The 17,347-nt window shown below is 37.8% G+C and overlaps 1 protein-coding gene across 2 annotated transcripts in view; it reads left to right on the forward strand.

Moving 5' to 3' along the window:
• The window catches only part of LOC126358559 (serine/threonine-protein kinase fused), a 171,092-nt gene that overhangs the window by 98,207 nt on the left and 55,538 nt on the right, over positions 1-17,347 (forward strand). For both annotated transcript variants that reach the window (XM_050007560.1, XM_050007559.1), the window contains exons 5-7: positions 1,176-1,320; positions 5,597-5,693; positions 8,288-8,387. In XM_050007560.1, coding sequence (XP_049863517.1) covers positions 1,176-1,320; positions 5,597-5,693; positions 8,288-8,387 — 342 coding nt within the window. The remainder of the gene's footprint in view (positions 1-1,175; positions 1,321-5,596; positions 5,694-8,287; positions 8,388-17,347) is intronic.

The following is a 17,347-nucleotide window of genomic DNA, read 5'->3' on the forward strand; positions in this document are numbered from 1 at the left end:
CGACAACTGCCATCCCTTTCACACAAAAAAATCCCTCCCATAAAACCTGGCCACTAGGGGATGGCTTATCTGCAATGACAAAAACTCCATTGCCCAGTATGCTGAGTGTCTCATCGAGGCCTTTCGGGGCAGGCATTGTTCCCAGACCTAGCCCAGAAACAGGTGTCTGTGCCATTTCCCACATCTGCACTCCTCCCACCACCCCAAGGACCAGCTACAAATGAGTGAACCCTACCCCAACCTGGACTGGAACGACTGGACCACATCCTTTCCCAGGGCCACACAATACCAACCTGTACTGCAACAACTGAACCACAAGATCTTTGGCTTCCCTCTGACAACCATGCCTCCATCCTTGCTACCCTCCCTGTTTTCCTTTCCCTGTTGCTTCATAACCTGGGTTGTGAGTAACTAAATCCACTTTCCCTTCTTCCCTTTCTTTCCCCTCTCTCCTCCCTGATGAAGGAACATTTATTCCGAAAGCTAGGAACTTAAATTTTCGGTTGTTTTTTGTGTTTCTATTGGCTGTACTGAGCTGAGGTAAGTACTGGCCAGCCCCTCTATCTCTTTGTTAGTAATTGTTTCACATCTTTATATGAGATTTTCCATTAATTAGAAAGCATGGCTTAACACTGACATCCCTAGACACATGAGAGGTGATCCTGCTGTGTCCGTGTGTGAGTAATTTCTGAACAATCTTAGTTACTTATTGGTTGTACACTGTTCAGTGTGTCATCGAAGTTTGGATTCATACTGGTCATTCTGTCTGGTTGTGAAAATTTACACATTTGTTATTATACACTGGCTGTGTACACCAGCTGGTGTATCAAGCGTGTAACATGGTTATATTGCTCATTTGTCATTACATTTTAGGCAGTTTCAACTCAATTTTGATGTTTCAAATCATTCAGGAGTAAGCAGATATTTAAATAAATTTCAGCTTATTATTTCTATATACACATTTAACCAACATAAAACGCAAAATTTCACCCACTTTTTTGTCAGTGTTCTACACACATTTAAGGCTTTGGAAACTTTTAAGCAAGGGCATATTGTAAATTGTGTTGGGGCTTTACTTCAATAAAACATAATAATTTTTGTATTTTGACTGATGGCTATACATCTCAGTACTCTGAAAAAATGCTTGATTTTTTCATTGTTTTTATTTTTTCAAGGTCATTGGGATGCATTGTGTATGAGCTGGTTGCTGGTGCCCCACCCTTTTGTACAACATCCATATTACACTTGATTCGTCTTATTCGATATGAAGCTGTTTGTTGGCCAGACTTTGTGACTCCTGACTGTCAAAGTTTCCTGCAGGTATTTGAAATATGTGTAGATTATCTCGTTTGTGGTTTTTATAGTGTTACAGAAAACTGGAAATACACAACAGTATTTCTAAACGTCAGTTACGAAGTTCATACACAACTTCAAATAAATTTACCACAGTCATAACTAAATTATGAATGATGGAATCAAATTGTTAAAATCTATTTAACTGTTTCTTTTATATTCAAGGTTTTAATTCTAAAATTCGACATCTGAAGGTTGAATGTGTAAGTCTCAGTCATTAATTTAGAATGACTGAAATGGGTTCTTTATTAATAAGTAACATGAAAAAATTTCAACATTGTTCTGAGAGAGCCTACAATGAAAGTCTACAAAATGGAAGCAATTCCTAAAAATTCTATTTTAAGAACTGTTCTTATTTGGCTATTTTTCCACTCTGCTGAAATACATTTTTGTCCTGTAATTTCACATTACGTGCTACATCTAACTATTGCTGAAGTTTATGAAAATTATAACACTATGAAGGGAGCCTGGAAAATATAATGCAATTTTATAGACAAGAAAATCTACTTGCCAAGCAGTGGAAAGAGAACACACACACATAAAGGTAACGGAAATTTTCAAGCTTTTTGAGCCAGTGGCTCCATCTTCTGGCAGAAGGGTTGAAGAGGAAGGAAGACGAATGAAGAAAAAGGGCTGACCAGGTTCAGGAAGTGGAGAGAGTTTGGGAAAATCATCCAGAACTACATGTCAGGGGAGACTTACTGGATGAAATGAGAAGGAAAGGTGCGTTGGGGAACAGATTGTAAATTCATAAATGGCTGAAGGCAACATTTGCTTGTACATAAAGTGTTGTAGAGCAGCAGAGAATAGTGGATTCGGGTGGGGGTGGTGAATGATCTGCCTTCGCGAATGTAAAGAAAATCGTCACTAGACTATGCAGTGTAAAATGGGCATAAGATTGACAGATGTACCATTGACAAACCATAGAGCTTTGTCTCAGTTGTCAACACATGTGACAGTGCCTGCCTCCACAATACGCCCGCTCCTAAGATCTTTTAGTATAGATGCACATATTACTTTGGGCAGAATAATACACATGCCTGATGCCGCAATTGTGCCATCACATAGAGAGAATAGCAAATAATTGTCAGTGAAATGTCTCATTTGACTGTGGCTCAATACATGTTCAGGTTTGCAGATGTTTATTTGACACTCTCAAATGGCTGTACAATGACCAGTACTTATATCTGTTGTTTACTAGATGCACTACAGTTTTTGCATAGATGTATACAACACTTGTTGTAGTGATGCCAGAAGAGAATGTAAATGGCATCACATTATGATATTAACATGTTAACAATGCTAGTACTATCCAAACAAGTGTCCTTATAGAAAGCCTATTTAGTATGAGGTCCTTCAATAGAGTTCCAACAGAACAAACAGAACAATGAATATTGCACATAAGTTACTACAACTAGACAGTGCCTATTCTCCACTACATCCTGTACTCTGGTCAGGTCACAGCAGCTGTGGCCCATATGATGCAGCAATAACAATGACGTGCATTGTTCAACTGTACCATCTGGATTCCATGGTTTCCTTTTCTGTGTTATGTTATCTTTTTGTGGGAGGTGTCATTAGTCTGCTGATTGGCTTGATGTAGCCTGTCACAAATTTCTGGTGCCAACCTTTTCATATCAAGGTCTGTACATTGTATTTTTAAATGTGGAAAAAAATTATGGTTTTTAATAAACTTGTCTACCAGATTCCATTAATGTTTTAAATTTTTCATTAAACAGAACGGAAAAATTTAAGTGATAGTAGTAGACATGACTTAAAAGGTACATCATTAATAAAAATAAACAACAATTTTGTTATTTGATCTGCCCATATAATATCCAACATTCTTTGATGGCATCACATTGCGTAAGTTTTTGTTATTTTCTTTTCTGAACTACGTATTGCCCACATTTCAATTCTAGACAACTCCAGACAAATATCTGTAGGAAATACTTCCTAAAAATTACATTGATATTTAATATTAACAAATTCCTGTTTTTGAGACATACTTTTCTTGTAATTGCCACTCTGCATTTTTTATCTTCATCATTCATATTGCTGCTCAAGTAGCAAAATTCAACTGCTATTTATTTTTAGTGTCTCATCTTCTAATTTAATTCCCTCAGCACACTTATTTAATTCAAGTACAGTCTTGTTATACTTCTGTTGATGTTCATATTACTTCCTTCCTTTTTTTTCCCCAAGATACTATCCATTCCATTCAGCTGCTCATCCAAGTCCTTTGCCACCTCTTAACAGAATTACAATGTCATTAGCGAACATAAAAGTTTTTATTTCCGCTTCATGAACATCAGCTCCCTTTCCAAATTTCTCATTGTTATCCTTCACAGCTCATTCAATGTGTAATATGGAATAAAATCAGGGAGAGACCACAATTCTGTCTCACTCCTCTTTCAACTATGGCTTCTCTTTCATGTCCTGTGACTGTTATAACTGCAGTCTGGTTTTCGTACAAATTATAAAAAGAACTTTCATTCCCTGTATTTCATCCTCCCCACCTTCAAAATTTCAAAGACTTTAGCCCACTTGGTGCTATTAAAAGCTTTCACTAAATATATAAATGCTATAAACATAGGTGTGCCTTTCCTCAGCATGCCTTTTGCGAGAAGTTGCTGGGTCAATGCTACCTTACAGCCTACATTTCTCTGGATCTCAAACTGACCTTCACAGAGGTAGTGTTCTACCAGTTTTTCCATTCTTTTGTAAATAATTGATATCGACATTTTGCAATTCCATTCCTCTGCAAATAATTGATATCAATATTTTGCAACCATGGACTGCCTTCTTTGGAACTGGTACTATTACATTAGTCCTGATGCCTAAGAGTATTGCAGCTGTCTCATATATATTTATTGTACATCAGATAGAAGAATTTTGTTATGACTGGCTGACCCATGGATCTTAATAATTCTGAGGGATTGTCGTCTACTCCTGGGACCTTCTCCATTTCTTTCTTTCAGTTGTCTGTCAAAATATGCTTGCAGAATTGTATCTTCCAATTTATCTTCACCTAGTTCCTTTTCTCTTTCTATAACAATGTTCATCAGGTTGTTTCCCTTAGACCCATTATGTTGTCCTTACACCAATCACTGTTCTCTTCCTTGGTTGGTACTGGTTTGCCACCTGAGTTCTTGATATTCATACAGCTGCTTCTCTTTTCTCAAAAGGTATCTTTATACATGATTCCACAATGTTGTATTTGTCTTCTAACTGTTACTGCTTTGCCATTGTGAATTTTCTATCAGTCTCAGTTTTTAGATGTCTGTATTTTCTTTTGACTGCTTCATTTGGCACATTTTTGCAGTTTCTCCTTTTGTCAATTAAATTCAATAGCTTGTGTATTATCCATGGATTTCTACTACTCCTCGTCTTTTTATATATGTGATCCTCTGCTGCCTACCCTATTTCATTTCTCATGGTACCCTATTATCTTCTGTTGTATTCCTTTTCCTTCTTTCAGTTACTCATTGGCTGTTGTTCCCTCTCAACAACCTGTTTCATGGATAATGACTGCAGTTTAAGCCAAAGAGCAACCAGCTCTTCTGGATTTACTATTGTTATTTCATACACCAAATTCTTTATGTCCCCCCATGAAAATAAATCTGTAGCAGGTCAGCAGTATCTCTAAAATGATATTCATCACATGGCAGGTTGAAAACTAATATTTTATATACAGAAGTATGGTTTTTACATCCAATACCATGTGTATTTTGTAATTTAGTGGATATATTTGCCTGTATTTAAAGACTGTGGTTGGGCATATATTTCATCTACACACAATATGACACTGTACAGTGAATAAATGGGGGAAAACCATTGAAACTCTGATGTCTACACATCTTGTCATAGTACTCAGTAAATATAGTGTTGTGTAATTGTCTATTAATTATATATGAAGCTGAAATGAAAAATCTTCTGTAGTGAAATACAATACAAGTAATTTATTGTTTTAATTCACTTTCACCCAAAATTCTCCACAGTCTATCTGCTTAACATAAAACACATGCTTTGCATTGCGGAGTAACAGTGCCCATATAGTTTTCTTGGCAAGGTGGTTACTATGTGACAGGCTTTTTGTTAGTAACATTCCTGGCTATTAAAAATCTAAAATTCCACAAAATATGTTAGCACTGCCTCATTAATTAAATATGACCCTTGGCATAAATTTTATAAATAGTTTTGGTAATAATTAAGTTATAATGTTGTTTTTTTTCCCCCTTAGGGGCTATTAGAAAAAGATCCAAACAAGAGACTAACATGGCCGCAGTTGCTGTATCATCCATTTGTCAAAGATGGTGTTCATATAAAAAATAAAGAAGGTAAATTTTACATTATTCTCAATGTTACATAATGGTGGTCTTGGGGCACTTTAATTCCCACTTTTGTATGGAGCAAAGGAAGAAATACTTTATTGTGGTTTACAGCAGCTGTATGTTTTGTCTTTCATACTCCCGGTTCATTTTGTCAGTTCTTTGTTAGTTTTTGTGTGATCCATTGTGTTTTTTGGTTATGAGAAGAGAGAGAAACAGAAGAAGGGGGTGGGGGAAGGTTGAAGGAAATTTGATTAAGTAAGTGTAAGCCTTCAAGTGTCTCCAGCAGTGGTAACCTGATAACATAATTTCCAGTTGCAGTGCTGCAGATACAACAGTATTCTTCTGTCAGCTGTTGGTGACAGGCAACACTGTGTTATCAGTTGATTATAGGTATATCTGTGCCGATGCTGAGATCTTTGTTGGGAAATTAGTTAACCATAAGAAATCAAGACTACAAACTGTTCTCATGCAAAGAAAAATTGTGTAAATTGGCGCACTCGGAAGCCCGCTAAATACTCAGTGAACAATACATTTATCCTTTATCAAGCCATTGAAGGACAAAGGAAGGTGCACTTACAGATTTCAGGATATGTCCTGTAACAGAACTGCTGGAAATTCAAGGGAAGAAATTGTGATGTAGGATTTTGTTCTGATGATTGATTTCGAGTATACTACACTTAAAGTTCATTTCACACATACACACACACACACACAAAGTGCAACTCACACGCACATGACCACAGTCTGTGGCAGCTGAAGCCACACCCAGTGGCTGCATGTGGCTTCAGCTGCCACAGACTGTGTGTGTGTGTGTGTGTGTGTGTGTGTGTGTGTGTGTGTGTGTGTGTGAGGGAGGGGCAGTTATTACTAAAACGAAGATTGAAATATTAATCTGCATGTGCAATGTTGCTGAAGAAACTAATATCAATTGGCATTCTTTGACATTATCATAAACCACCAGCAATAATGTCATATTCATATTTTCATAAAACCTACTTCACTCACATAGCTGTATTTTTCCTCAACACAGAAGCCCTAGTTTCATATTTTCTGCATAGAGCTCTTAATTTTCTTAACTGCCTACATCTCATTTTCATGCAATTTGCAGAGGTATTAGTGGGATACCTATGTCAAAATATTTAAGGAGTGTACATTACAGACATCTTAGAGCAATGTCCATGTACCTGTTGCAGCATACACCTGCACTTACTAACCTCTGGTGGCCTTGAGTACCTGTAAAATTGATACTGTATCAGTCCATATCTGTAAGAAATACAATATTAATTGTACTGCATATTGATGCTGCACTTGACTTACACTTCTGGTTTCGCTAGGCAATGGCAGAAGATTGTAGCTGTATCTGTGTCTCCTAATACTTAAAACTATCTAGGAGAGAGAGCTCAAAGAGGATAGAAATGTTTTAAAAGTTCAGGTAGTGTGTGAAAATTCATCTGTTTGATATAATTGAACAGATTTTCCCTGAATATAAAGTACTATGTCCTTTAGTCCTTTATGTATGGTTCCAACAGTCTAGTGGCATAAAGGTTGCTGAAATGAGAGCTCACACCACCCTGATTATAAAGTAGAGAATTCCTCTTATTTAGTTGTTGTCATGCAGATGTAGTTAATTTCCCGAGAAAACATAGGAAATGCAGCCTTTGGCTGGAATACACCCATATACACATGCAATTCATGGCCCCTGATCTTAACCACTTGGCCATTAAGCTATTATTGGAACCCCTTTATTAGTGATGTTTGTAGCTGCAACAGACACCAGCTGTTTGCTGTGCCCACTTCTTCTGTAAGGGTTTAGGAGTAGTGGCGGCATAACACAGGTAACTCCTTTCACTGGTCCTCCACTTCATCCTGTCCTCTGTTGTTCAGGTTATATAGCCCCACTTGGCCTTTTTTCCATTTACATTCTTTTCTGTTTTGTATTTCAGATTATTTGATACTGTGTTAAAGTGTGCTAGCAGTGGGGGGTGGGGGTGTTGGTGGTAGATAAACTATGCAAAATGGTTCTCTTCTGTTATATCCCTTCATCTAGGAGTTCAAAAAATGGCTCCAAGGTGCTAACTTTCCCATGTCAGCCATTTGTTTCCTTGACATGACATGACATGTACTGGATAATGAAAGGGATCACTAAATAATTGCTAGAAGTCTCAACTTTTGTTACTAATATGGTTCTCTTCATGAGAGTACCAATTTAAAATTATATCATCAAATTTTGGTTTATGTACATGGAAACTAAATACATGAAGAGTTTGATTAAAAAGTAACAATAACTATTAGATCACATAAAATTAGATATGCCAGTTAGGCACAATTTCTATACTCTGTCAGGAACTGATATTTATTTTTGCTGCTGCTTGGTCATTAGAAGTTATCTTGGTTTAATCTTGAAGTAGTTTTTGTTACGAACTTCCGAGATAGCACGCTACAATTTTTAAAAATGTGACTAAACATTCCGGTTCTGGTGATCTTGATTGCTATTGTGACAAATCATGTTCTTTGTGATAAGAATGAATATTGTCGTGCATCAGTTGTTTAATGTTTCTATTGAATGTTTGTGATAATATATGTTTGGTCACCTGTTTTAGATATGACTGCTCCACTCACAGATCCACTGACAGAATCACAAGAAGCTGCTAAAGAAATACAAAGAATGGACCTTGCAACTCGTGGGACTGGTCATTCAGAGTTAGTATCATATGCAAAAGCTATGTGCCATTTTATTAGACTATCATAATTTTTGTAGTGTCTTGTAGTCTTTATAATTGACAGAGAAATATGTGAATACTTGTCATCATGATGGAAAAATTAATACAAGTGACATAAGTGATTACAACGTATTGCCCTTAGCAACCTTTCTTAAAAACCTCGTTAATAATTAAGATTAGAGCTGTGTTGCTCTTTTTAATTTTAGTTTATTTTAATGATATCCACCTTTATAATCAAACTTAAAAATATATTTTTTAAATGCATTCAAATTAATTAAATGGATTGATGAGAGTGAAATTACTAGAGATGTGTTATGAAATGATATCAGTACAAACCATTCAGAATATGCTGAACTTGCAGTATGAGTATGTTGTGAAAACTGAAATTTTTTGCCAGACTGGGACCTGACCCCACATTCCGGCATTTCATAAGCATTTTTCTCGATTATTAGCCTAGTTGAGCACACACCCATGTATAAGTGAAACATCAGTGACAATGAAAGTTTAATTCAAACTTGGAGGTGTGCTCAGATAACCTAATACAGAAGGTGACAGCTCATGAAATGCAGGAAGTCTGGACTGAAGTCTCTATCTGACATAGATTTTCATCTATCATAACACATTCATTACACTGCAGGTTCAGTACATCTAAACAGCCCCACTGTTAACAATAATTGATATTCCTGGAAGAAGCAATATGCAATATAAAGCAAAGAGAACCACTCCCATATTAGCGTACTTACGGTGGAGCACTGAGACACACAACAACAAACAGCACTCCCTCTAGCTTCCGCACTCTTGCTCTTTCTCTAGAAAAAGTACACACATTCACATACTCAACTACACAGACATGTGTTTGGGTGTCTGTGTGGCTATGTGTATGAATGCATGTACTTGTAATAGAAAAAGAGTAAGCATTCCAAAACCAGTGTGAACACTGTTTACTGCTATGTGGCTCTGCTCTCCACACATCGGTCTACTGAAGGTGGGTGGCTGCCTTTTCTTTTTTATGTTCAGTGTCACTGATATCATTTCATGTCACCACACCTTCACTGAATTCAGTCTTATTGATCAATTCATTTCATGTTGTGCTGTTGGAACATCTCCTCTGACAGGGTAAGTCACGGCTCATCACCTCTGTTCCCACAGTGGTGTTGTTCGAACACACCTCATGAGAGAACCTCCAGTGATAGTGTTCACAAATCCTAGGTGATATACTAGCCATTACTCATTTTCAATATATTGTTTGATCTGTGACCAATAAGTACATAACAGAGTTAGTGATGGCAATATATATTAACCCCTTAAGTAGCAAAACATTTTATCCAGCATAAAAATGAAATTCATGAGGGTATGTACTCTTTGGGAATGGTACTCAATAATACGCTTAATTTATTATGCATTTCCAAGTCCATCATATTTTATGGGGTGGTAAGTAATCATACCAATGAAGTTGTAATACAAATTGTGCACAATAGTTAGTAAACATATACCCTCAGGAGGGAGACATTAAAGGACTGGAGTTCACACCCAACTTTACATCATGCATATAAATCAACATTTACAACCATTTCATTATCAAAACCAGTTTCAAGGCTTTCAAGAAATGTTTCTTCAACCACAGGCGAATACTGTTCTCACCTGTTGCATGTGTGGTCCGTTTGACACTGCGTTACTCAATTACTGTAGTAGTGTTTCAAACTAGAAATAGTAATTACATCAAAGACTCCTCCACATTCTGAATCTTCTGCTTGTTCCTCTGTAACTGCTTCCCAGCAGTTCAGTACACAATCAGCCAGAACTTCATCTTCAATTCTTATATAACTGAAATAAATATTCACAACCTCAGGAAACTCTAACTGTAAAAATCAATCCAAAATGGATGACAATACACCTATTACATTCAAATGTTTGCATGAACTGTTTTCGTCGTGTTGAAGATTTCCAGTAATCATCTTACATGTGCACTGTCAATGGAAATAATTTTTATTTTCTCAGCTGCTAACATTTTTTAGATACTTTGTGGAACAACATTATCTACAATATTCATTCTTCATTAGATAAAGTATTTCACAGCATATTATCTGTAAAATTATATGTAATTAGGAACTGAAACCATGACAACATACATGTAAACCATGACAACATAGATGTAAATATGCTTACAAACCACTCACCCATTGATTTAGAAACAATTGGGTTGGCCCTTCTGGGGAGTCGCACTGCTATTGGCTTAAGCGTACGATGTCACCGGGAATTCTGTTCCAAGAAGCTCCACGAGAGTTGTAACATAAGCCTCAGAATTGTGTGTTGTTAGTGCTGATGCATTGCTTAGACTAAAATTAGAATAAATACTTGTGCATTATAAAAACAACTACCTTTAAAGACTTTAATAGTAAGAACGAGATGAACTTACTGTGTTCATAAATACTCACTGTACCTCAGGTAGATCACGATGCAATTTTTTTTTTTTTTTTATGTTTCTTGTTTTAGTTTGTGTGCTCAGATGTCTTATTATAATGAAGGTTCTTGGACTTATGTTGAGACGAACCACTTGTGATACATTTCAGGAAACTTTCACATTATTGTAGAAATTATCTTTTGCATCATTGTGTCACACTTAGCAACAATCGCCCATGAAAACTGCGAAATGTCATTTCAGACTCGTTTATTTTATTGCACCAGTCAGTTGAAGAAGTGAGCCCACCTCTCTAGATAACGGTGATCCAGTCCTTACTGGTGATGCAGTCTGAACCCGGTAGAAGTTTCTCTGGGACTGAACCCAAGGAACTGCCAATGTAAGTCAAATCTAGCCTGATGTGAAACACTGTCTAATTTTTTGCATTATTACAGAAGAAAACTATCACTTGGCTCTAAATAATGAAAAGTCTGAAGTCAATCACGTATGTACTAAAAGGAATCCTCTAAATTTCAGTTACACAAATCTAAACACTGTAAATTAAACTAAATACTCATATATTGCAGTTACGAATAACTTAAACTGGAACGATCACATAGATAATGTTGTGGGGAAAGCAAACCAAAAACAGCAATTTATTAGCAGGACACTTGCCCTAAATGTAACAGATCTACTAAAGAGACTGCTTACACTACCCTTGTGTCCACTTATGGAGTACTACTGTGCAGTGTGGGAACTGCATAGGTGAGATCAGTGGAGGCTGTCAAAAAAATTCAGAGAAGGGCAGCTCATTTTGTATTATCATGAAATAGAGGAGAAAGTGCCATGGATATGAAACACAAATTGCGATGTCAATAATTTAAACATTGGCATTTTTTGTTAGCGCAGGATCTTCTCGTGAAATTTCAAACAGCAACTTTGTCCTCTGAATACAAATATTTTGTTGGCACCCCCTGACTTAGGAAGAAATGGTCATCATAATAAAATAAGAGGGAACAGAGCTCACATTGAAAGATTTAAGTGTTTATTTTGCCCATGCGCTTTTTGAGAATGGAATAGTAGAGAAATATCTTGAAGGTGGTTCAATAAACTCTCTGCCAACTAGCTTATTGCAAAATGTAGAGTAATCATGTAGATGTAGAAGAAGCACATCTACTTACTTCCACAACATACTTCAAATACTTGGCTTGCAGCACCTTGTTACGTATTATTTACAGAGCATAGTTTTCTATTCTCAGCAGTTATATTTCAGATTTTTAATCTGTCTTATTTTCTCTTCAGTTGAAACATCTGGGCTGAGAGGCCGTGGTTGATGTATAAAATTTCCACAGATCGTTTTGTCTCCATCTGCGGGAGACATCTTCCGAGGTCGTCCGGCTACTGCCACTGAGGCTCCAGGTACTCTTGCATTTATAGAGGGCATAGAGAGCACCACCATTCGTCACCTGATGCCGACGGTATGCTTATCTTTGGAAGGTGTCATCATTCTCAATTAAGAGTAACGGATTGTCATTCTGCTGGTGCAACGTCAACATCCATATTTTGTCTAACTTTAAAACTTCCTCTTTTTTATTAAAATTGTTATGGTGCTTGTGAATCTCTAATGCTTCTCTATACATGCACGCATGATAATGGTATGTTTGTGCTAGAATGCTTGTCTCTTTAAATTTAATTTCGTGGTTCCCATCACGAAAAACTCAGCTGCGGCCGATTTATCGATGTGTCCTAAGCGACAGTTTCTTTTATGTTCGCCTAAGCGGATGTTTACACTTCTTTTCCTTGTTCCAATACACACTTGTCCACAACTGCATGGAATTTTTTACACGCCAGGTGTTGCTAGGGGGTGTCGGAGATCTTTTTCAGTTCTTAAATATTCCTTAATCTTCTTGGTGGGTCTGAAGATTGTTTTGATCCCATACTTGGCCAGAACTTTCCCAACACAGTCCATGACTTTATTAATGAATGGTTGGAAAACTTTTCCAGCAGGTGACCGTTGTTGCTCTGGACCTCTGGCTTCTTTTCTTCTTTGATGGAGGGCTCAATCAATTTCCTTGCTGGTATATCCATTTTTCATGAAGGCTGGCCGTAAGTGATTTAGTTCATCTTGTAAGTAAGCTGACTCGCAGATTTTGTTGGCTCTGTCCACCAAGATTTTCATGACACCTCTTTTTTGCCTAGGATGATGGTTAGATTCCTTGTGGAGGTATTGATCCGTGTGAGTGTTCTCTCTATATACCTTGTGGACCAGTGTCCCATCCATCCATTTAATTACTGACACATCCAGGAACATGAGTTGACCGTGGCTCTCTTTCTCCATCATAAACTGTATCTTCGGGTTAATGCTTTTCAGATGCACCAAGAAGACATCCAACTCTTCTTCACCATGAGTCCACACTACAAATGGGCATCAACATAGTGGTACCATTTAGCTGGCTTTATACTGGCAGTCTGCAGCACTTGCTGTTCGAAGAGCCCCATAAATAAATTGGCAACAGCTAGGCTGAGAGGGCTTCCCATCACCACACCATCGGTCTGTTCGTAAAACTCGTTGTTGTACTGGAAATAAGTTGTCATCAGGCAGTGTTTAGATAAAGCCACTATGTCAGTCGTAAAAATATCTGCTATATATGAAATAGCTTCGTTTGCAGGCACCATGGTAAACAATGACACTACATTTAAGCTCACAAGAATATCACTTGTGCTGACATTAATCTCCCTCAGTTTTTCAATAAAATGTGCTGAGTTTTTAATGTAACTGTCCGTTCTGCCATTGTATGGTTGCAGCAGAACGGACAGTTACATTAAAAACTTTGCGAATTTTATTGAAAAACTGAGGGAGATTAACGTCAGCCCAAGTGACATTCTTGTGAGCTTCGATGTAGTGTAATTGTTTACCATGGTGCTTATGTTGTTGTTGTTGTTGTTGTTGTGGTCTTCAGTCCTGAGATTGGTTTGATGCAGCTCTCCATGCTACTCTATCCTGAGCTTCTTCATCTCCCAGTACCTACTGCAACCTACATACTTCTGAATCTGCTTGGTGTATTCATCTCTTGGTCTCCCTCTACGATTTTTACCCTCCACGCTGCCCTCCAATACTAAATTGGTGATCCCTTGATGCCTCAGAACATGTCCTACCAACTGATTCCTTCTTCTAGTCAAGTTGTGCCACAAACTTCTCTTCTCTCCAATTCTGTTCAATATCTCCTCATTAGTTACGTGATCTACCCATCTAACCTTCAGCATTCTTCTGTAGCACCACATTTCGAAATCTTCTATTCTCTTCTTGTCTAAACTATTTATCGTCCATGTTTCACTCCCATACATGGCTACACTCCATACAAATACTTTCAGAAACAACTTCCTTACACTTAAATTATACTCGATGTTAACAAATTTCTCTTTTTCAGAAACGCTTTCCTTGCCATTGCCAGTCTACATTTTATATCCTCTCTACTTCAACCATCATCAGTTATTTTGCTCCCCAAATAGCAAAATTGCTTTATTACTTTAAGAGTCTCATTTCCTAATCTTATACCCTCAGCATCACCCGACTTAATTCGACTACATTTCATTATCCTAATTTTGCTTTTGTTGATGTTCATCTTATATCCTCCTTTCATGACACTATACATTCTGTTCAACTGCTCTTCCAAGTCCTTTGCTGTCTCTGACAGAATTACAATGTCATCGGCAAACCTCAAAGTTTTTATTTCTTCTCCATGAATTTTAATACCTACTTCAAATTTTTCTTTTGTTTCCTTCACTGCTTGCTCAATATAAAGATTGAATAACATCGGGGAGAGGCTACAACCCTGTCTCCCTTCCCAACCACTGCTTCCCTTTCATGCCCCTCGACTCTTAGAACTGCCATTTGGTTTCTATACAAATTGTAAATAGCCTTTCGCTCCCTATATATTACCCCTGCCACCTTCAGAATTAGAAAGAGAGTATTCCAGTCAACATTGTCAAAAGCTTTCTCTAAGTCTATAAATGCTAGAAACGTAGGTTTGCGCTTCCTTAATCTAGCTTCTAAGATAAGTCGTAGGATCAGTATTGCCTCACGTGTTCCAACATTTCTACGGAATCCAAACTGATCTTCCCCGAGGTCGGATTCTACTAGTTTTTCCATTCGTCTGTGAAGAATTCGTGTTAGTATTTTGCAGCTGTGACTTATTAAACTGATAGTTCGGTAATTTTCACGTCTGTCAACACCTGCTTTCTTTGGGATTGGAATTATTATATCCTTCTTGAAATCTGAGGGTATTTCGCCTGTCTCATACATCTTGCTCACCAGATGGTAGAGTTTTGTCAGGACTGGCTCTCCCAAGGCTGTCAGTAGTTCTAATGGAATGTTGTCTACTCCCGGGGCCTTGTTTCTACTCAGGTCTTTCAGTGCTCTGTCAAACTCTTCACGCAATATCATATCTCCCATTTCATCTTCATCTACATCCTCTTCCATTTCCATAATATTGTCCTCAAGTACATCACCCTTGTATAGACCCTCTATATACTCCTTCCACCTTTCTGCTTTCCCCTCTTTGCTTAGAAGTGTGTTTCCAAATGAGCTCTTGATATTCGTACAAGTGGTTCTCTTTTCTCCAAAGGTCTCTTTAATTTTCCTGTAGGCAATATCTATCTTACCCCTAGTGAGATAAGCCTCTACATCCTTACATTTATCCTCTAGCCATCCCTGCTTAGGCATTTTGCACTTCCTGTTGATCTCATTTTGGAGATGTTGGTATTCCTTTTTGCCTGCATCATTTGCTGCATTTTTATATTTTCTCCTTTCATCAATTAAAATGGTTCAAATGGCTCTGAGCACTATGGGGCCCAACATCTTAGGCCATAAGTCCCCTAGAACTCAGAACTACTTAAACCTAACTAACCTAAGGACATCACACACACACCCATGCCCGAGGCAGGATTCGAACCTGCGACCGTGGCAGTCCCACGGTTCCGGACTGCAGCGCCAGAACCACACAGCCACTGCGGCTGGCATCAAATAAATTCAATATTTCTTCTGTTACCCGAGGATTTCTACTATCCCTCGTGTTTTTACCTACTTGATCCTCTGCTGCCTTCACTACTTCATCCCTCAAAGCTACCCATTCTTTTTCTACTGTATTTCTTTCCCCCGTTCCTGCCATTTGTTCCCTTACATTCTCCCTGAAACTCTGTACAACCTCTGGTTTAGTCAGTTTATACAGATCCCATCTCCTTAAATTCCCACCTTTTTGCAGTTTCTTCAGTTTTGATCTACAGTTCATAACCAATAGATTGTGATCAGAATCCACATCTGCCCCTGGAAATGTCTTACAATTTAAAACCTGGTTCCTAAATCTCTCTCTTACCATTATATAATCTATCTGATACCTTTTAGTATCTCCATGCTTCTTCCATGTATACAGCCTTCTTTCATGATTCTTGAACCAAGTGTCAGCTATGATTAAGTTATGCTCTGTGCAAAATTCTACCAAGCGGCTTCATCTTTCATTTCTTAGCCCCAATCCATATTCACCTACTACGTTTCCTTCTCTCCCTTTTCCTACTAACGAATTCCAGTTATCCATGACTAATAAATTTTCCTCTCCCTTGACTATCTGAATAATTTCTTTTATTTCATCATACATTTCTTCAATTTCTTCGTCATCTGCAGAGCTAGTTGGCATACAAACTTGTACTACTGTAGTAGGTGTGGGCTTTGTATCTATCTTGGCCACACTAATGCGTTCACTATGCTGTTTGCAGTAGCTTACCCGCATTCCTATTTTTTTATTCGTTATTAAACTTACTCCTGCATTACCCCTATTCGACTTTGTATTTATAACCCTGTATTCGCCTGACCAAAAGTCTTGTTCCTCCTGCCATCAAACTTCACTTATTCCGAGCATATCTAACTTTAACCTATCCATTTCCGTTTTTAAATTTTCTAACCTACCTGCCCGATTAAGGGATCTGACATTCCATGCCCCGATACATAGAGCGCCAGTTTTCTTTCTCCTGATAACGACATTCTCTTGAGTAGTCCCTTCCCAGAGATTAGAATGGGGGACTATTTTACCTCCGGAATACATAGCTTATAAATGAATCTACTTCATATATAGCAGATATTTTTACGACTGATGTAGTGGTTTTATTTAATCACTGCTTGACGACAACTTATTTCCAGTATGACAACGAGCTTTGCAAACACGTCAGTGGGGTGGCGATGGGAAGCCCTCTCAGCCCAGCTGTTGCCAATTTATTTATGGAGATCTTCGAACAGTGAGTGCTGCAGACTGCCAGTAAAAAGCCAGCTAAATGGCACCACTATGTTGATGCCCCTTTGTAGTGGGGACTCATGGTGAAGAAGAGTTGGATGTCTTCTTGGTGCATCTGAAAAGTATTAACCTGGAGATACAGTTTATGATGGAGAAAGAGAGCAGCGGTCAACGCAATTTCCTGGATGTGTCGGTAATTAAACAGGTGGATGGGATGCTGGGCCACAAGGTATATAGAAAGAACACTCACACGATCGATAC

This window comes from Schistocerca gregaria, chromosome 1 (assembly GCF_023897955.1).
Source record: "Schistocerca gregaria isolate iqSchGreg1 chromosome 1, iqSchGreg1.2, whole genome shotgun sequence".
NCBI classification, from domain to species: domain Eukaryota; kingdom Metazoa; phylum Arthropoda; class Insecta; order Orthoptera; family Acrididae; genus Schistocerca; species Schistocerca gregaria.